Source organism: Rissa tridactyla, chromosome 3, assembly GCF_028500815.1.
Source record: "Rissa tridactyla isolate bRisTri1 chromosome 3, bRisTri1.patW.cur.20221130, whole genome shotgun sequence".
In the NCBI taxonomy this organism is placed as follows: Eukaryota; Metazoa; Chordata; class Aves; order Charadriiformes; family Laridae; genus Rissa; species Rissa tridactyla.
This window is the reverse complement of record NC_071468.1, coordinates 97,645,715-97,667,830: the sequence shown is the minus strand read 5'-3', so window position 1 is coordinate 97,667,830 and position 22,116 is coordinate 97,645,715. Positions and strand designations below refer to the sequence as shown.

The window sequence follows — 22,116 nt, the reverse complement described above, 5'->3', positions numbered from 1 at the left end:
CAGTGGGAAAAACTGCAAAGGAGAAGTAAGAAGCTTATTAGGCAAAGTTTTAACACTCATCTTTCTTTGATCAGCTCAGTGTTTTGGAATCTACGTGTCCTCCATCCATGATAATGATTTAAAGCACACTAGTTTTATAGGAGAAGTTCTTTGGAGACCATATAAAACTATCCTCAATTATTTGGGATTAAAATGAGCAGGGATACTCTCAGCTGTCGACATGTAAAAGATCTCAAATGTTTGAATATGCACTTTGGAGGAATGGCATCTCTGAATTTTTGTCTTTCTGTTGTTTAAAGGTATGCAGTGAGATCTGAGAAGTATAGAATATGTACCTACAATTTCCTCAATTATTAGGCAATTTAATTTATTTCATCATCTGAAAATGCAGCAGCACTATGCTGTTAAAGTCGCAGGTGTCAAAATGTTAGTTCATGTTTAGTTCAAGAACTTGTGTAAGGTGAGATGAGATACACCAGCTTCATGCAGCTTAGCTTGAATTTAAACCAAGCAATTCTGTGCTGCTTCATTTCCCACTTAATGTAGCTGTAAATGTTTTGGCCCTTTGGTCTTCTGTATTCAGTGTGCAACCTTTGGCATACTTAACAGTCTTCCTGCTCATAACTGAGAAAAATGACATCTTATCCTTTCTCTGTCTTCTTAAAGTAGATTTTGAGTAGTTTATAAAAAAAAAAAAAAATCATAGGAAGAATTCTAAGTGAGAGCTTAGCTACCAAAAAAATCCCACAACCTTGCTGCAAACTTGTCAGAAAACGTCTATAATTAAAATTATATGGACAAATCACTTCAAATCACAAAGCAGTGGTATGAAGTGAACTAATTCTGACAGTATTGGACCCACCATCTTTGGATAAGGTTTGTCTTCCACATGTTAACTCGCCAAATTAAGAGTCATTAGAATCTGTTATAAAGAACAAGAGAAGACTTTCCAAGATCTAGGCCTCTTTTTATGTCTCATTACCATACTTGCTTGAGTGGTAAAATATTTCATATTTAATCTATAACAAGGGGCAGTTTTAGTCAATCTGAGACTGTGCTGCTGCCAAAAAGAATGGTGCCCAATAGCACCTTGATGCAGCTGTTCAGGGAGTGTGATTAGAGATCTGATCCAACTAAAACCCAAATTACCAAATCCCCCAAAAGATGATTTTGTAGTCAGATCAGCAGAATTTCTGCAGTGGTTCACAGCTAATCAGACTAAGTTTATCAGCCTTCTCTTCCACTGCCTGCCCAGAAGACTGACAATACCTTCCTGAGCAAAGAGGACTTTAATACGAGATACATTAATTCCAAAAGCTGTAAGATGGCGATCAGTGTAAAACTCACAAGAAAATAAAAGTTGCAGATGTTATATTGGCTCAAAATACTTTATGCTGAAATGTAGTATATACAATAATACACAGCCATTTGCCATTCAGTATGAATGAGTGTTTTATGTGTTGGAATGTGTAAACATTTGAATGCCATTGGATTACTTTTTAGCATTCTGAGACTTTTTGCAGTTTTTATTAGAAAGAAAGCAAATGCTGATGCCTATCACTTTTCTCTATTACTAAGTAGAGGATTTCCCTATTATTAAAAGATGTGCTCTATGTTTTGGTAAAAAAACCAACAAAACCAACCAAAAAATAAAAACCTCCAAAACCCACAAAAAAACCAAAACAACCCCAAAAACTTTATGGCTTAAATCTGAGGCTTAAAGAGGTTAAGAGGAAACAGGTGAAATAATATAGGCTTTAGAAAGCGTTTCTAGCCCTTGGAGCAAGAATTGGATATTTAGCAAGACCAAAAATACTGTATTATTGATTGGGAGAACCTCTGCGCATCACCACAGTTGAGTTCTAAAATTGAAAAACATGTGTAGACATTTGGCATAGGCTGCTGCTGAGATTATTGTCTCCATTAAGCAACCAGCAAACTCGACTAACGTGTCACTGTGAGCCTGTTTTATTTTACATATCTCCACCTTATGTTTTCAGTAAAACTGCTTGTATACATGCTGCTTTACATGTCAATTGAAGAAACGCCATTTACAAGGTGGTATGATAGAAGTGCTACATTCACTGCTGACATGAAATACAGTTAGAAATCTGTGGTAAAAGAGACTCTACAGGAAGATCATAGGCGTAAGTATTTGGTCTAAATAAATTCACTAAACCAAAGCAGTATGTTCTTCTCTTCTGTTAAAGGTGAAGGAAAAACTCATAATCTTAATCAACACCTTCTTCTTTAGGTGGTTGAGGAAAAGTGCTTTTCATCTACTTCAGACAAGGGAAGAAATGGTCAGATTGTGCATTGTCTTAGGTCAGCCACAGACTGGTGTTTAGATCTGTATTTTTCACAACATTTGCCATTGAGCAAAACTTACACCATCCCCCAGAAGGCAGGCAAGTATAATCCTGTTATTTTCCAGATGGGTGAACAAGAGAGGCTGCAGAAGATTATTTCTGACAGTGCTGGGAACAAAGCCCACGGGCCAAACCACCTATCAGATTTACATAAAATGTATTCAAATGCAAGAGAAAATGTATTTTCTGAAGGTATTTTGAACAGCTGCTGAGTAATTTAGTAGTGACACTGCATGCTACACTATAGCTCCCACATTCACATCTTTCATTACTACTAGTCCCCTAGGTGCTGGCAGCTCTGACAAGGCAATGTGAACTGCAGGGGGGATAAAACAAATTCTGTGACAATGTATAGATCCCTAGTTCCTGGTGTCCTCACTAAAACCCATCAGTTCACTAAGTAGTCATATCCACCATCAATGCAAAAGGCCAACCAGCACTGGGAACTGCATAAAATTTGTAGAAGAAAAACCACAGGGACACATATCCCAAGGCACAGATGTGAACCGATGCTATATGAGCATCATATACATAGCATATATATACAGCATCCCCCAAATGGGGAAATGTACAGCAAACATACTGCAGTTCAGCAAAGCCTCCAGAAAAGGCAGTCCGCAGCATGGAGAATAATTTTATTTTAAGGTACTCCAAACCTCCACGTTACGTGTCTGTTTAATACAGTTCACTTGGAATGTGAGCTCAAATGCAGATTTGGCCTTATATGAAGCTATGCCCTTTCATAGCAAAGCACAGGGTTTCCACAGACCCAGAGAACTTGTTTACAAACTATGTTAAAATCGTTACTATATCCTGAAATACCTTGTAATGCAGCAGATGTTTTTCATGCCTCTGGAAAGACAAGAGCACGAAGAGTGCTCGACATTAAATACTTTTCTATGTTCAGTATATGCTAACACTTAGAATGTGACTACAAGAATTCTGCAATATATTCACCTTTACCTTCTGTTGAATAACAGAATAAAAAAAACCCTTATCCAACACAAGGGAGCACTAGTTATAATTGAAATAAACTACAGAGGTCATGTCTTTATTACAAAGTTTTGCCCACACAACTACATATGCAAGGAATCTAGAAAAATGACTTTCTATATCATTTCACAGTTCCTTCTGTGGTGGGTTGACCAGCTGTCAGATGCCCACCCAGCTGCTCTCTCACTCCCCCTCCTCAACACGACACCAGGGGTGGCGGAGTAAGATGACAAAGCTCCTGGGTCAAGACAAAGACAGCGAGATCGCTGATCAATTACCACCACAGGCAAAACAGACTTGGAGCGAGGAAAATAAATTTAATTTATTGTCAGTTAAATAGATTTGACCGGTGAGAAACAAAAATTTAACCCCCTTCTCCCTAACGCCCTTTCTTCCAGGCTCAACTTGACTCCATTCCCAGCTCCTGTGCCTCCCCACCCCACACAGTGCAGGAGGGGGATGGGGAATGAGGGGCTGCCGTCAGGCCGCAGCTCCTCTCTGCTCCTCCTCCCTCCTCACACTTTTCCCCTGCTCCAGCGTGGGCTTTCCGTGGGCCACAGTTCCTTCACAAAATACCCACCTGCTGGAGCCCATGGGCCGCAGTGTGGCTATCTGCTCTGGCACGGTTTCCGCACAGGGGTTTCCGCACAGGCCGCGGGGGAGTCTGCGCCGCCTCCCCTCCTTCTCCTCTGACCACGGAGCTCACAGGATCGTTTCTCTATTTCCCCTCACCCTGCCTGTGGGGTGTTTTGCCCATCCTTAAATACATTTTCCTTAAGGTGCCCCCACCATGGCTGCAGGGCTCAGCTATTCCCTGTGCGGGGTCAGTCGGAGCCGGCTGGAACTGGCTGTGTCCGGCACGGGGCAGCCCCAGCCTCTCCTCACAGAGGCCGCCCCGCAGTCCCCGCACCAACGCCTGGGCACCCGCACCCCATAGACATTCATTATACAAACTCTGCATGGACTTTGCCAATACGTTAAGCTATTGACACTAAGTTTCTAATTGTCAGTATCTGTATGAAAGTAATACCTTTGGAAACGAGTCCTAGCTATTTTAAAATATCTTTATTTGTTTTGAACTGCATGGTGCAATACCAGCACAGATCTGCACACCTGACCTATTTCTGGTGAAGGTGTCTGCCCTCTAGTTTCTGCTGCATTTACCCACAGCTTAAATTTCCACCTGCAATCAGCCCCCAGGGAAGTGCATTTTTATTTAATTCCATATTTCCAGCCATGTCAAGGTCAAGATCAAGAAACAGACACAAAATGACAAAGCATCTTCGGATGAAGGTGATGACAGATGTTAACGGCAGCATGACGAACTACATAGAAAACAGATCAACAAATCTAAAGAGTGTGGGACAAGGCAAGTGGCACTCAACAGTGAGCATGCAGAGAAGAAAGCTTCATGGACAGTTTCCGGCCTAATGAAAAGGCAGGCCAACGTGTGCTTCAAAGAACAAGCAAAGGACAGTCAGTGTGGTGGAGAGAGGAATAAAACACCTTTTCCGACCTGAATTAACTACATTCCAGAATATAAATTCATCACATAATTGATGTACTTCAATCGAAGGGAGACAAATCCCTTCCCTCTTTGGTCGTCTTCCTTAAATGGGTTTCTTTCAGACTTTCAGAAAGATGCAGCTCACATGTCCCTCTCTCTCTAACCTGACTACTAAGGAGGACAATTTAACAAATGTATGTGTAAATTTTACTAAATACTCTCTTTAATCAACTGATTCAATTTGCAGCACCAAATTTTCTTACTGCCAGTATGTAAAACTGGACTTTAACTGGCTAATCTTAAAACAATCAGCTGTCCAACATCCTGTTTTGTACCTCCTTCTCTGCATATGTGTGAAGTATATACTAAATATCTAACCGAAATTTATTTAGAATGCAAGAAGTTAGAAAAAATAAGGTTATAGCAATTAAAATAAAAATAATAAAACACAGAATAACCGTTGCTGTTTCTTCCTTCCCCCATCCCCCATGAAAAAAGGATTTCCAATGAACTGTATGAAACAGAGATCTCAAGTTCATATACCTGAGGTCCTGTGACGATTTTGGGTCACAGAGCTGGACTGAGCATAGTACAAAATACAGATCATGCGCCAGGATCTCAATGCCACTTTTTTAAAAAAATCTGTTTAAATACTTAAGTTGCCCTCAGAACACACAATCTTTTGAACATCTTTCTGAGACAGGTAAGTACTGCTCCTGCGTTAAAGCTGTGCAAACTAAGCAACCAGCTGAGATTAACCAAACCCTTTAAACCCACGTAGGAAGTTTGCAGCTGAGCTGGGAGCTGATCACCTAGACTGAGAAGAACTGCTCCCAGCTCCCCAGCACCGAGGAGAAAATCCAGCTAACCCTGCAGCAGTCTGGACTGCGCAACCTGCCTGTTTCATTGTTTGTGGAGACCTGCCCTCTGATTCCTCTACAATTACTGGTGCTCATGAGGTGTATCAAAGAAAGAGAGACAAACTGGCTTGTTGTGGGATACATTTTCTTCCCCTTCCCTCCACCACTCCTTTTTTGGACACTCATGCAAAGGCTAGCTGCCGACTGTTTTTTAATTTTTACTGATTTTCAATATCCACAGAGCAAATAGCACTTGATATTGCTTTCAGCTAAAGCAAACCTGTAGAGAATTGTGAACTGTTACAAGCACGCTGAACCAATTTTATTTCTGTATTGATCTTCCACTTAAGTGACAACGGGCTTGAGGAAGAGAATGAAAAAAAATTGCTTTGCTTTCACTGATTATTTTGGTTTCATTTTTCAGAACTCACAAAGACTCATTTACTATCATCTCACTTCTTAGGAAGAAGACAACAGGACACCTTCCTAAGCTATTTGGCAATATACTCTATTGCTATAGTTCCATGGGCTGTGCCAAACTAACAGAAACCAAACAGCTGTCTGAAAAGTCCTCTGTGTGAAGCACTGGGTGACAAGACACTGAGCTAATTAATTTTACAGAATTCTAGATACTTTCAAAATAAATAAATAAATATTGAAACTGTCAAAATGTCGAACAATACTGAAAAAAAATTTTTTCAGTATATCTGATTATCTTTAATTTTAGTACTTTATTATTCCCTCTGTAATCCAGTTACTACTTTTTCCTTCAAGTTACAGACATCTGCATTGTTTCATGTAGAATATCTACTGTCTCTTCAGTACTATGGAAATCCCTTTGTACTGTCACGTATGTGGAAGAACTATTCTTCCTTCCAAGCAGGTCAGAAGGGCTCCGCACCTCCTGCTTCCCTGGAACAGAAGGAAGAGCCAAGTATTCTGAAGTCATTACTATGTGTTTCATGCAGTCTCACCCGGCCACAAGAAATCGAAAAAGTCAATCACATGACATCATGGAGCAGAAACTACCTATGTAAACTGCAGTGAGTAAGCAATCACATCAACAGTACTTGGAATACAATGCTTTATGCAGCACACATTAAAAAAAAGACTATGGCACACTTGAAAGGATCAGCATACACCATTACAACAGTGTCTCCTTTAATACGTGAAAGAAGAGTTCTAAAGAGCTTAGCAAAATTCTGGAAATTTAGGTTAAATGCCGTTTAGAATTTCCATGCTATAATAGAAAGAACACTTAAAAATGCTTTAGCTATAGCATTGCTGAAAGGCAAATCACATAATTTTCAAAGCAGATGTATCCAGAAAACGGGAATGGGTCTATACAGACTATTAGAACTTTAATCTTGCTTTAATCAGAGACTGAAACTTGGAATTTTAAAATTATAACACAAAGCCAAATCTAAAGATAAAAGGTAATGAAATGTGCATTCATTATGTTTTATAATGTATACCTTAATTCTGGTGAATCCGCAGAGCATTATCTTTAGAAGACCCAGTAAATTGTGACACAGAGCTTCAGTACAATCACACAAACTAGTAGCTGCTATTCGACACATCAGTCACTGAGAAAGTAATAAAATAACTACTGCAATTATCAACAATGCATTGAAACTGTTTCTTTAATGTGATTATTAATCCTAGACCTTTCTTTGGAAAATTAGATTTTCTGGTTATTCTTGATTCTGAAAATTACACTAGCTATTATTTATGTCACTTCTGATAAGAGGGGCTGCTAAACAGGAAGGTGTTAGAATTTTCTGAATTATACAATACTTTAGTCATGCTTTGTGAAGGTTATAGCATGAAAAACTAACAATCTATTCTCATATACTCAACATACATTAGAGATTTCCATGGTCATTAAATATCTGATCTTGTTTAAATATGTGAATATTGATATGACAAAGTTTGTAAGCATCCCTGATTAGTCCTATTCCTTCTACCATTTTAATTCTAGTAGGAAAATACAAAGAAAACATGCTGTCTTGAACCACTTGGCATTTCTTTACAATCAGTAATTGACAGCAATGAAATTCAAGGCAAGAGGGGTATTACTGAAATATTCAACTTGTCTTAGGAAAAAAGGACATAATAAAAGTAGTAGTCAAAACTGAATATATCAACCTTTATTATCATTTTCAAGTATGGTCCTCTGCTTTAGAGATGGAGAATGGTGGAAATAAAACAGAATTATTGGTCAGGAATGCACCTTAACGATTGGAAAGATTAAAAAATCCTTCCATTCTACCACTAGGCTATACAGGTATTCTCACTGGGACAGTCAGTATACAAAATATAAAGCTTGATCCATGTCAAAATGATCACTGACAAGAGAGAAGTGGCTTCAGAAGTATTTCTCATTTTGCCCACCATCATAACGCATTTCTTTGGATTTCTTGTACGTTAGTGAAAAGTTAAATCTTCAAATCTTTGTTGTGAATCCTTAATTATTTTACATAGTTATGAGACAGCTATGCCTGCACGCAAACAAAGTAACATTGCAAACTGAGAAACAAAAATATATCTCAATGAAGTGGAAGAACTTTACTGAACTCAAAGGTCACCAGTTGTCACAGGCTTGAAGCAAGGAGCTCACAACAGTCTTTCTTCACATATAATATGTACAATACAAAGAAAATTATTCCTAGGATATTAAACCTGTACAAACAAAAACACAGATTGGTAGAATTTTTTTTTGTGTGCTGATTTTCAAATGATACGTTGAGACAGGATTTACCAGTCTTGTCTTCTTTTAGGATGAGCAATCCAAAATAAACTACAGCAAGTTACTGTGATTTTTGCATGTTACCTGATTTTGCTTTATTATGCTAAGTTGAACATGCTTATAAATATAAATACCCTCTAGCAGCATCAGTAATACAAATGAAGTATGTTACATTCTTAAAATAGATAAGAATATAGATAAAAATAAGAGCTATCCTTGTTTCTTATAGGGAATAGAGTAATCTGTAGCATCTCTTATTCTATCAAGTAAAAAGTTTAAATACTGGTGGATAATACCTTGAGGAACAGAGCTTAAATTATGCACTCTTTTTTTTTTCGGGATACTGAAGGGCAGACAAGAATTTACTATGTCAATTTAAAGCTCAAGCTCAGAGCATCTTTTTGAGTTAAAAGTCAGCATTTGCCCCCAGACAGAATTTAATTTAACAGAATGCCAGATTTAACATAAAATTTCATTACATAAAATTACCAACAAAATCAAATTTTTCAAATTCCATGTTCAGCAGGAGATTGGAAGCTGCACCATACTAACAGAACTTAAGAAAGAGAAATTTGTTTAAAATTCAAATATCTTTGTCACTGTTTGCACTACTATTTTTCATGGTACTAAAGACATTTACAAAATGTATTCCTTTTATCATTAAGGCTCACAACATCAGGACCTTAAATTTTCAAGTAGATTTGAAGTTGCAGTAATTGCAACAGAAAGAAGGGGTTATCAATCAGGAAAAAGACTGTGAGAAAGAAATAAATTTTGTTTTGCAAGCCCATTCTTTTATCTCTTCAGAATGTTCATCATTTAAACACCGGCCTCTATATTTCAATGGAGGTAGGTAACCTAAAGACAAGCTGCTAACGTTTAGCTGAGTGGCAAAAAGGCCTAGTGAGCGATAATAGTCTGCATACTGTATTAATTTTTGATTTTTCCCATAAATCCACATATTTATACAAATGAACTTATTTAAATTAGAACTTGAAAGCAGGTGAGGTTGGATGGACTGAATACGACTCATTAGAATTTTTCTTAAATATCGTAAGTAATTAACAGCCTCATATTTTTTCCAATATCTTTATCTTCAAAATATGAAAATATGAAGGGACATCTTCAACCAGATCAGGTTGCTCAGGACCCCATCCAACCTGGCCTTGAATGTTGCCAGGGATGGAGGAAGCTCAAGAAAGGTCCATCCCAACAAGTGGGAAATCAAGCAAACGCAGCTAGGAGGCCTGCATGGGTGAACAAGGAGCTTCTAATTGAACTCAGGCATAAAAAGGAAGTGCATAACGCATGGAAGCATGGGTAGGTGATCCAAGAGGGGCACAGAAGTGCTCTCTGATCTTGCAGGGATATGGTTAGGAAAATCAAGGCTGACCTGTAGTTGACTATGGCAAGTAACATGCAGGACAAGAAAAGATTCTACAGGAACACCAGCAGCAAAAGGAAGACTTAGGAAAATGTGGGCTCACTGCTGAATGGGGAAAGCAATCTGCTGACAAAGAACCTGGAAAAGCCTGAGATACTGAGTGCCTTCTTTACCCCAGTCTGTACTGGCAAGACTGTCCTTCAGGTCAAAGCTGGTAATTTTCCCCCTCTCTTCTGCACTGGTGAGACCACATCTGGAGTGATGTATCCAGTTCTGGGCTCCCCAGTACAAGAAAGATATGGACTTACAGGAGCAAGTTCAGCAAAAGACCACAAAGATGAGTAGCGGACTAGAGCCTCTTTCAAATATTCAGAACCTGACTGGACATGGTCCTACATGGTCTATGTGACCCTGCTTGAGCAGGAGTGTTGGGCAGGATGATCTCAAGAGGTCCGTTCCAACCTAAACAATAGTGTGATGCTGTGTTTCTGTGTTCTTGAGATATTCCTGTAAGGTCAGTTAATTTAAGAATCCTAGTCTAAGCCAGAGCATGAAGAGGACAGGAATTCAAACATCTGCTCTTCAAGTCAGTAGCTAATGAACTTGAATAGCCAGAGCAGTAGGTTTGTTGGCTTTGACAGATCACTGATGAAATATTGAATACTGTTGCTGAATGAAAGCAAAAAAAATGTTTCAGAAAGTGACGTATGTTTCTAAACACACTGAATGTTCTGCTTAAAAACAAAATTTGAAATTGAAATGAAACCAAAAAGTCATCTTTTCAATACTCTTTATGAGAATCCATTTTCTTATTTGAGTTATTTCAACTAGCAGTCCACACAGAATAATTTAACTAGTTGATTCTAATGTTCCATGAAATAGTCAATTTTAATTGTATATACAAGAATTTATAGGCATTAATTTGATGTAATGCATGCATTATGGGACTATTCTTGTGACTGAATAACAGATGTAGTGATTTACCTACGTAAAACTGTAACAGCTGGATTGATGGATCTGGGATTAAGGTTTTTAGAGAACAAACATCATACAGGCATGCACTGCACAAACCTTCTTACCTTATAGTGGCAAATGTGATGATGATTTTATGAAATAGATATACATAACAAACTGAACTGTGTCTGCTCCTGTTTTTAGAAGACCTGATACATCATCATCAACTGTCGATAATAACAGTGGAAAATCATCTCTATGAAAGCCATTTTTAGGTTTTGTCCCACTAAGACTTATGCTGAGTTATTATGTTTTGCAATTTCTATAGTAAATGCAGTAAATATGAACACATATAGTTGTATATACAGTCCTTCTAAAATTAATTCAGAATTCAATTCAAAATTTATTAAATCAACTTAATGTCCTACAACATTTCCAGTTTTATGCAACACAACATCCACATGGGTATGATTCATGTATACGCTGACTTAAAATTAAAAATTAAAATATAAAATATGTAAGATATTCCATTTCAAAACCACATCTAAATGTGTCTTCTTTTTCAATTCATAAATTCATATGATACAATAACAGTTCTTAAATCTCTTCCAGACTGCTTTCACTGTTAACCTTCAAAGAATTTTGAAAACGGGAGGTGCGATAAGAGGATGGTGATATTGCATCAAGTTGGCTCAAGTTACCTACCAAAACACCTTTCCATTTCTCATTCATTATATAATTGATTATGTTGGAAGTCAGTATTGCAAGTATGAAGCTTAGGAATATTTGAAGACAGCAAAATGCCTTTCTCCCACACATCACAAATATAGGCTAAACTTTACACCTGTTTGGATACAAAGCCACTAACATTTACAAAGAGCTGCTCAGATATTTCCAATTTGTCAAACAAAAAATTCCTGTTTTCCCAGTTAACTGGTAATGTTGGAAACAATAGAAAACCATCAGAAAATTGGTAATTTTTTAAAAAACTGATTTAATGCAGTTTTCAGTAATACTTGCACGCTATGCAGAGCACCTAGCACCTGTAAATACTAATAAAAGGATGACTTGAAATATGCACTAATATGAAAACATACATATCTCTGCAATGATGAAAAGAGATAGGTAAATCCCATGATGCAAAAAGAGGCAAAAAATTGTATGGATGGTGATTTACATATTCTTTTTAAAAACACATTTGCAGAATGCATATGCAATAAAAAACTGTAAGATCGGTTCAAACAACCGTCCCTTCTGTGGAAAAGGAGGAAGTGGAAGTGTAGGTTAAAGCACAGACACTGATAACACAATCATGTAGTTTGCACTCAGTACATTACATCTTGCCAAAGGTTGCATGTGGAGGTACAAAAACATTTTTAGGACTTTCACAGTTCAGAACAAGCCATCTGTTTTTGAAGCACGAAGATGAAATAATAAACTTCAGCAGCTTCTGTAAAACTGCATGGTCTAGACTAGAGTTGGCCAAACAACATTAACTGAATAATTTATTTAACAAATAAATGTTTTTATGGACAGCTAAGGGTGCCCTTCTCAGCCATGAGTAAATGATTACATCCATACCACTAATTAAAGTGTGACAGAAAACTGGAAACAATTATATTCAATATGTTCACTTGGAAGATAATTGAAATATTAACATGCATAATACAAGGATAAACCTCTGTGGGGATGGGAACTATGGTCATTAAATTCCAGAGCAAAATTCTGACAATTCTGAAGGTAAATAAGATGGAAAAGAGTGACACTATCCTATACAGGCAAGATTTTAATTCATGCTTGCATGAATCTTCCATGCAGAAGAGAATCTGGTGTCCCCCATCACTGGCTAGAACAGACAACCCAATCTTTTTAGGAAAATACAATTTAAAAATTATCATTGAGAGAATAAAAGTGTAAGATGTCTAAAAAAACCCAGCAGGCCTACTCTAAAAGCTAAAATCCATCCCACTATCCAGAAAAATCAAAATCCTGGTGACTTGATTATCTCAGTCTCTTGCATGTTGAAGCTATTTTCCTTCAACCACTGAATTGAAGAAACACCATCTAGCCCCAGTGACAGTCACATCACTTTTACCACAAATAACATACCGTAAATTTTGCATCAGGCAATCACAATGCAGACCCCACACATAGAATGAAATGTGTTTGAACTAAAGTTTTTTGAATAATTTTAAAGGAAAAATCCATAAAACAATCCAAACTACATCTCAAGTATGTGCTCAAAGCTTTAACTGAGAAGATCAATACAATGTAAATTATGAAATCACAAAAAAATTAAACACAAACAAATGCACATTTTCAAACCCAGCAATCAAATAATTCTAAAATAAACAGAAATGGAAATAATGAATAAAATTGGATTGAAACAGGCCTCTATTTTCTTTAGGCAAGGAAAAAAAAGTAAGCAATCAGAGTTTTACTGTCTTTTTTCTATAAAGCTGTTGTTTCAGAAGGACCATAATGACAGTGACTGAACATTTAAAACTCATTTAATCTTCATCAGGTTTGAAAGAAATGGCCATAATTAAGGAAACTAATCACATAGTTAAGAGAAAGTAATAACTGTAAACTATGGGGATATCTTAGCTTCCTGTATATGGTAGACTTAGAAAGAAAAAGTTTGAGAAGATGAAATAGACATTATTGACTGCGTTAATTATGCTGTTTATCCACTGGAGCCAAAGTTACATGCAGAACTGGAATATCCGTTAAATATGAACCTGTAGCCTTATTCAAATCTAATTTAACAGAAATATGGTCTGCCGGTTGGAACGTTTTCAAACAGTAAAAAAAAATAGTTATTTATTCCAGTCTTTGTCTCTTTTTCTGCATTACGGTGAAAAAAGCCTCATTAATTTTGCAGGTAAAACATACAGGTAGAGTTATCTATCTTCAACAGCCTCCAAGAGAACACAAATCAACAGTTTTGTCATGGATTCATATTTTATAGCCTATGATACAAGATCCTGGGGGGCCACAAATGCCTTGTCAAGTTTGCTTTTTTCTTTGGCAGAGGTTAAGGATGATTGCTGAAGGATTACAATTTTATTGCTGCTTGGTGAAGGATATACTGCTCTCTCTACATTTTAGAAGGACTCACAAGAATAATCACAGTCATTTTGAAGGCCAAGCCCATAAACTCAGATGCATGTAAATCCCCGCCAGTCACCGTCTACAATCACACCTTGCAAGTTATTTAGTATGCCACTGTTTTAAAGATAGCTGTAAAAATTCCAGTAAACAAAAGTAATGTGTAAATTGAACTGACACTACTTTTTAGTGTAACAACATGGAGAATGAAGCCATAAATATACAGGTGTTAATTTTAAGGTAAAAAAGAGGGAAATAAATTTATTTTTCAGTGTGAACTTGAACTCTGTAACTAGAATCGATCTTTTGAATGCCATTTAGCTGCATTTGTTGCTCATATATTATTAGGCTTTGAAATCTTTACAGCATTTTAATGTCTTAATCTTCTGAGGCAGAGACAATGGTACCACAGCTAATACAGTGCAATTAGCTGACCAATGTCTCACACAAGAGTAGTCTCTGAGATTAAAAAACAAACTTAGAATCTTTTGTTATTATTGAGATGTATACTCCTATCAAATATCTTCAAAGAGAAAAAAAAAATCTTTATCTGCTGGCTCATAGGGAGAGGAAGGGATACAATTTTCTTTGTAAATTTTATATATATTTACAATTGACAAAAATCCTAAAATAGATTCATACACTGTCAGCTAACAAGTAATTAGATTTGAATGTATACTATGTGACTTTGCTTCAATAATACTAGGCATTAATACTGATATAGAATAAAAGAGAAAAAAACCTGTTTTAAATGGAGTGTAAGAGTAATGTAGAGACCTGTGGCCAAGAAGAAATGTAAGATGGAAATGAAACAGTTTCTTAAATGGTAGATCCTTTCACCCTTCTATATATTGAAAAGTGGTCATATATTTATATTCTAACAAGTTTGTTTCTAAAAGAATATGATAAAGTTATAGGGTGAGCATAAAATCTAACAAAAAAAAAGCCTAAACAGCCTCTTCTCCCCATACCAACCTACTCTGTATACCGAGATCACAAAACCTCCTGCCATAAGCAGCATTTTAGAATTTCGCAACATTTACATCATACAGAAACAGTTCAGAAGGCAAATACAAAAATCTTCAAATAATGCTTTTATTTTCTTTTTTTGGTAGTTAAGAAGGTAATTTTGAGAACTCTGATGTACATGTTTCAGGGAAACTTTTGCAGTCTCCTTCATATACCACGCTTTAACCGCAAAAATGGTCCTAGCTAAAACCACCTTTAATTTAATAACTTGTGCAGGAAGTTCCCTCACATCACAAATGCTTACACTTCAGATGCAACAATTAGCTCTGATACTTTACCTATGTAATAAATAAAACAATATCTTAATCATCGTAACTTGAAATTTTATATGCGCATCAGAATTACTTCTAAAATATTTTTAAAGTAAACATTAAATACTTTTATTATTATTTTAATATTACTAATACAAATATAACACATCTGTATTATTTTATTCTTACCTTTTTCCTAACTTCCATGATTGCAAAAGAGTTAATCCATTACCAAGGCATGATACCAATACATTTTCCAAAACCATAAGTTAACTACTCTGTGAACTATTGTGTGCAATACATGAAAAATAATAATCCTGGTCAGCCACCATTGCATACTACTGGCAGTACAGTTGCATATGTAAATATGACAGCTTACTGCATTGCAAGATGTTATTAGCATGCCTGTTTTTAATTTTTCATCTTAAAATTAAACAACAAATTAGCCCTATATTTAGCACTAAAATTCTGATGACAAACCTAATTTATTCAATGTGTAAATTAATAAGCATAAATTATGAGCTACCCATTTGTAACCTCCAACTTTATGTTTAAATTTTTTCAGTTCTCAAACTGATTTCATCTGTATCTATAAAAGCGTTGGGAGTTTGAACCATTCAAAAGTTCTCCAATGGACTGAACTAATCTTTGTGAACGAAGATGAACTACAATGCATTTTCAATCAAGGACCCTACCTTATGAAAAAGGTTTCCAAATATGCACACAATTTTGCTTTCCAATATGACTTGTCTTTTTATTGTCAAAAGAAGAGTGAAGTCACACTGTAGCTCAATATATATGACTAAAACTCTTCAGTGTAACACAGTGGTAAGTTCTTACCTTATTGTGATAGGGACGAGTACACCCTTGCTAATGGATTGATTGACAGATACTGTCAGAATGTTCTGAGAGTTTCCACAGCTGAATCGAACTGTTGGTCTTCCCTCCACAAGATACAAGTGAAGAAACTGTTCTCCAAAATTCCTTTCACTGGCTTTGAAAACAAAAATGGAGACAGTGACACTTCTGAAAGTGTAGGACCTTCCAAAAATATTCCACACTACTGGGATGCCATTGTCAGTTGCAATGCCTATATGACATTGAGGAGCCTTCTGTCCATACACAGGACTTTGCTTGAGTGACTGTGAGAATAAAATTAAACTTTGTATCAACAGCTGATAACAGGTCAAACTAAAAGAAAATAACCAAAAGACAAAATTTATTTTTATACCACTTAGTTGCCTAAATCCTACGGAGATCTTTACATTAATTGAAGGTGAGCTTTTCTCTACATCCAGCGGTATCTTTAAGGTAACAAAGGTGATGTTAAGATCACAAAAATACTATAATAACATTATTTACTCTTTTATTCAGTTTTTCAACCATATCATAGAAAACAAAAATTATGAGAACATCTCCTCTGTCTAATAATCTCTGTAAAGATTATGAACAATTCACCTTTCCCAATTAATGATACATTTCAGAGTTTATGAGAAGAATAATTGTTAACTACAAAATATCAGAGATACTGTTAGTTGCACAGTTCAAACTAAGAATAAAAAGATATTTTAAAAAAATCTTTCAATCTTTGTTCATTTCACTTCCACTAAATAGTAGATTGTAAATATGACAACGAACTATTTCTACTTAAATGATGGATGGCACATGCTTCATCTACTAAAAAAAGAACTGGCACCTACAGTTGCAAATTATTTGGGACCACTATTTTTTTTATGAATTTGCCCTTTGAATTTACTTCTCATAGAAGGTAAGACACAGTTCCTGTTTAGGATTTTTATTCCACTTGAAGATAAACTGATAAAATATTAATCTGTTTTTTGCACTGAAGTAAAAAACTGAATAGCTAGGTCATGAAAATGGGATGATAAGGAAAAGTGGAAGGCAATAAGCAAACCACAAACATGACAAATAAACAGTAGCAGAAACAATGACAAGAAACCAACCATCTCGTCAGTCACACTAATGGATGGGCTATCAAGAAATTTCAGGCACCACTTCAGAGAGTCCCAACCTGGACTTTGCAACTGAGAAGGCTGCAAACCTGGGAGTCTGGGATACTGGGGGAGGGCTGTTTTGGTAGAACTATGCAAACCAACGCAGCAACGTGTACAAACAGGGAACTGGGGAGGAACAAGGGAGGAACAGACATGAAGGGGTATAAAAGAGAAGGGTTGCTTGTAAAACAGGGCCAGTTGGCAAGCTCGTCTGATTTAGCCCTCTGTCTGATCACCGCAGTCTGTCTTGTCTTCTTATTAAATCCTTTCTTAACTATCTCTCTGTGTAACCTCACTCTCACCCAGTGCGAGTGGATTTGATGCCAGCTACTGGAGTCAGACTGGAAGTGTAGGCACCCTGGCCTCTGGTGTCAGCTAACGGAACCAGTGGGAGTCTCAATGCCAGGGACTGGTGCAGATGGGGGGTCTCAGTCACCAGTCACTGGGGTACTAATGTTGCACGTCTGAAAAACCAGCTACTGGGAGACACCAGGATAAGTGTATTTGTGCGTGCATGTGTGTGTGTGTGCAGGGGGCTGCAAGGACTAGGTGACAGTAATTGATGTGAGTGGATCTGGGGCCAGCATCTGGAGTCAGACCAAGGGTGTAGGCACACCTGGGCCTGTGGTGCCAGCACCTGCAGCCAGCGAGCATCTCAGTACCAGCTACTGGTGTGGGTGAGGGTCTCAGCTGCCAGTGAAGTGAGTGAAGTGAGCAAGGGACCCAGTGGCAGTGGCTGAAGTGGGACCATGGTTCCCAGTCTGTGCGCCTGGTGCCAGCTTCTTGGGGTAAGCAAGTGTATCTGCTAGCAAACTTCAAGATGTACTGCCTCCGAGTAGGAGGCCCCAGATCCAGGCATGGGTATCAGATAGGTAGAGGGTCCATGCTGGTATCTGGGGGACCCCCGAGCGTGGAGTGGCTGGGGGACAGGTATGCGAGTACACGCGTCTGTCTGTGAGCTGGCGAGCAGGAGACCCGTGGGTCGGGTAAGAAGGCCTGGGATCTGGACAGGGATATCAGATGGACACAGGGGGCTGTGCTGGTACTTGTGTGCCTGTGCTTGTGAATCTAACAAGAGTCATGTGTGTCCCTTCACTAATGAACTTCTATCTCTAACGGTCAGAGAGGAGGAAAGGACTTGGCTTTCTACAGTCATGTTTTATGAGTCGTCAAGGCATGTCCTGTTGAAGACACAGCCTTGCCTGTGGCAGACTGTGTAGCCAGCTGTCATGTTCTCTGTGTGTCTGCAAGTGTGCACATCTGTGTGTCTCTGGGATACATACTTAACTTCGCATGGATTAACCCGCAAATGGGAAAGCCGCAGCCATGTCCATCAGCCTGGGATGGAGACCCCCGAGTCTCTGAGCTGGGTTCCAGCAGCTCGGCAAGAGGGAGTCCCAGGCCTCCAACTGCTGGAGGTGGCCACAGCTTAGAACATCCCTTAACATTTTTATGCAGAAAGGTAAAAAGAACGTGGGTGTACTTGGGACAGCTCCTTGCTGGAGAACCTACTAATTTGTGAAAATAAAATGATCAATTTTAATTTGGAGCACAAAAGAAAAAGAAAATATATTTTAGCAGATAGACAGAGGCAACAGATGCGTGCAACTTCCTGATCATTTGCTGTTGTATAGTTCATAGCAGAAATAGTTCACAACGTAAACTCCCTCCTCGAGCGCAGCTGTCTAGTCAACACAGGTTTTTTTCAGTCTGTTAGAAACCCTGATGACCTACTGAAAGTCTTTTATGCTTAGACATATTTTGTATTCTGAATACCTAATTAACTCCAAAGCTACTTTAATTTGACTGGATTTTATGCCTTTGTTTTTTATGATTTCCTTCTACAACAGTCTGATGATTCTCTTTCATAATCTATTGTGCTATCACTGTTAAAAAAGTCACTGCTTTTTAACCCTAACATAACTGATATATGCACATATTGCATCATTTGTTTCCTTATCTTCTTCTCCCCTCCATGTACACGCTGTTCCAGACATTTCCAATTTCTGTCAATGAGTAAATCTGTAAGTTACGTTGAAATCTGAGACAATGAAATGAAGGAGGGTTGTGAACGTATCTACTGACAACATGTCTTGAAGAAGTGAAGTTACGGATGAACTGCTTGTATCTCTTCTCCAGTGACTCTGTCTGCCTGTTCACATTGCCCACTAGTAAAAACCTGGAAGAACGTCCTCATTATTACAAGTAAAAAATCTGGGACAGCTCCCCCAAAGGCAGAATTGCTCCTTGAAACCTCAGCGAGTGTTAGTGCTTGAACTTCAGTCTACTGAGTGCTTACAAATCACACAGGTGACTAAAAGCATTCTTCATATTATCTAGCTAGGTGGTATGAGAACCTTTGAAAGGACAGTCCTTTAAATCTTTCTACAGTGAACATGAGGAGACAGAGTGTCCCTCTGAAGAATCTTGTTCTGGCAATGTAAAAGAGCATATGATACCCAGCGTCTATAGTGGGCAGTTGCCTTTTAGGAAAAGCCTGACTCTTAAGCAAAACAGACAGGTTCTGGGAACAGACAGAGGTCAGGAACCATCTGAGTAAAAAATATTGTTGGACATTAGGGGTAACTTATCTTGACCTTAGTAGAGATTATGTGAGGGCATCAGGTCAAAGAAAACAGATCTTGGGAATCATTCTTTCACAGGAAACTGCAAGCTGGAAGGCTATTTTTGTACATTAGTATAATGGCAAGCAAGCGGCCACTGGGCTCGAATGATTGCCTATCTAGAAAAGACAAGTTTAAATTCCCATTAAGCTATGGGACGGTGCTTTATTAGATGAAAACATATTTTGACACAGAGGAAGGATACTGTGAAATGCTCTGCTTGAGAATGCCAGCTGAAACAATAGATAAATAGACTATGACTGAATTGCCTGAAAGGCCCATCTGTAGTTTTAGGAGGGTAAATAGAATATGGAAACAAAGGAAAATAATTTATGAGCACAACTTATGAAAAAGGACTGGGTGTCCATAAGGAATGCTATAAACATGGACTGTGATATCTGAAATCCAATTGACAGAAGCTATAGACTACGATATATAGCAGAAAATGATGTGTCCTTGAAGGGATTGTGAACAGCATTATGTTGACTCTGTTAAGAGTGAAAATGATGAAGTAAAACTTTATAACTGTATTAGTTTTTTATAACCACTTGCAATTTACTTTGCTTTGTGGCTAAATACCACGATTTGCTTTGACATGTTGATGAAATTAAATCATGCAAACAAGTAAAATCAATAAGGAACAGAATAAAAAATTCTAAGAATGCATACTGTATTCAAGAAATATTTCTCAAATGATGGTTAATCTTTATTGGCACAAACGTAATAATTGTGCATATTTTCAAACTTTTTCTCCTGACATATTTTAAGAGAAATCTCCTCACACTCTACCAATAATTTAAGATAAAGTAACTGCGAAAAGTCCAGACATTTTTAGTCCATCGACTGTTAGCATTTGTGTGCTTCTTAAATACATACTGAAAATAATTAGGAAAAAGAAGATTATTAAAAAGGTAAGTACACTTGTCTTTGCATTAAAACAAATGACGGTTTATAATCTATTAAAAATGATGTGCAAACGAATTCTTCTTGTATTAGTTTCTTTGCCTCTGACATATGTAGTAATTTTCTATAAATCACTTATATCCTGTCTCTTTCCCCATGTTTTTAACAGACAGTCTATTTTTTGGGAGCCTCTAAAAACAACAGTTAGTCCTCAGTATTTGTTATTCTCAATCAACCATTGATAAGATCCTTGCTAATTAATGCATTAAATAGGAATTTAAGCTTTTCAACAACAATATGGTGCGATTTAGTAAAGTGACAGCACCGTTACTGATTCTCATATTCTCATATTTGTTAGCCTATAAGTAGTCTTGTTTTAGGTATATAAATATTTTATTTTTCTTTTAGATATATATTTATATATATATATTTACATTAACTGCTAGAAGGTATTACAACAATGCATTGGTACTTTTAAGCGTTCACTTCTCTTCATTTTAAGATGCATGAATATGAAGAAGTGAAGAAGGCACAGATCTCTTTTGCATCCTCACTGGCTCATGTACTAGGTAAAGATAAAGACATGTTTAAAGACAAAGAGACGTTTTCTCTTAAGATACTGACAAATAGTCATCTTATGTGTACTTTCTGATTCAAATCCATTTGTATATCAAAAGCATCTTGTCTGAGATTCTCACTATAATTAAATGTTTACTAATTATCTGCCAGAGAAATAGAGGTAAGCTTATCACCACATGGTAAAATCAGGTGTGTTTGTAAAATGAATGATCTGAAAGTGGACTAATCTAAAAAAAAAAATCAAAATGTGTAGTTATTTTCTGGTAAAATACACCTGAAACAAGCAGATCACTGTGGTTTTCCTCCTATTTTTAAAAATGCTTTTGACAGAGACAGAGGACTTCTGCTTTATGAATGTGTGAAACTTATTGCAACCTCAATTATGGAGCTACTGCTAACATCAGTATATTAACAGAATATGAAAATGTTAGGAACATTAACCCTTTTTTAAAATTCTGTAGTTCTTGTACCTAGTGAGTGCACTAGCCTCAAGACAACTTTCTGCTGACAGTTCATTTCTCAGCTGTTTGATGGTAGCACAGCTTCAAAAAAGCAGCAACAGAAGCAGGAGTTGTACTTTTATTAAAAAGAGCACAGCTGACAACAGCAGCTTCTCTTTTGAAGTCGTTAGAAGGGAAAATGAAAGACAGAGCAAGGAGCAAAGAAGAACTTGGTGCCTGCATACAGAAATAATAAATCACAAAATTCTGGATAATCTGTATATGCACATAGTATTCATGAACAAAACACTGGAGAGATTTTTATTGTAGAAATGTATATAATATTGT

General features: G+C 37.2%; 1 protein-coding gene across 1 annotated transcript in view; it reads right to left on the bottom strand.

The window, feature by feature from the left end:
* EYS (eyes shut homolog) overlaps positions 1-22,116 on the bottom strand; it is an 874,211-nt gene that overhangs the window by 145,834 nt on the left and 706,261 nt on the right. Inside the window, exon 39 of the mRNA XM_054197017.1 lies at positions 16,048-16,201. Coding sequence (XP_054052992.1) covers positions 16,048-16,201 — 154 coding nt within the window. The remainder of the gene's footprint in view (positions 1-16,047; positions 16,202-22,116) is intronic.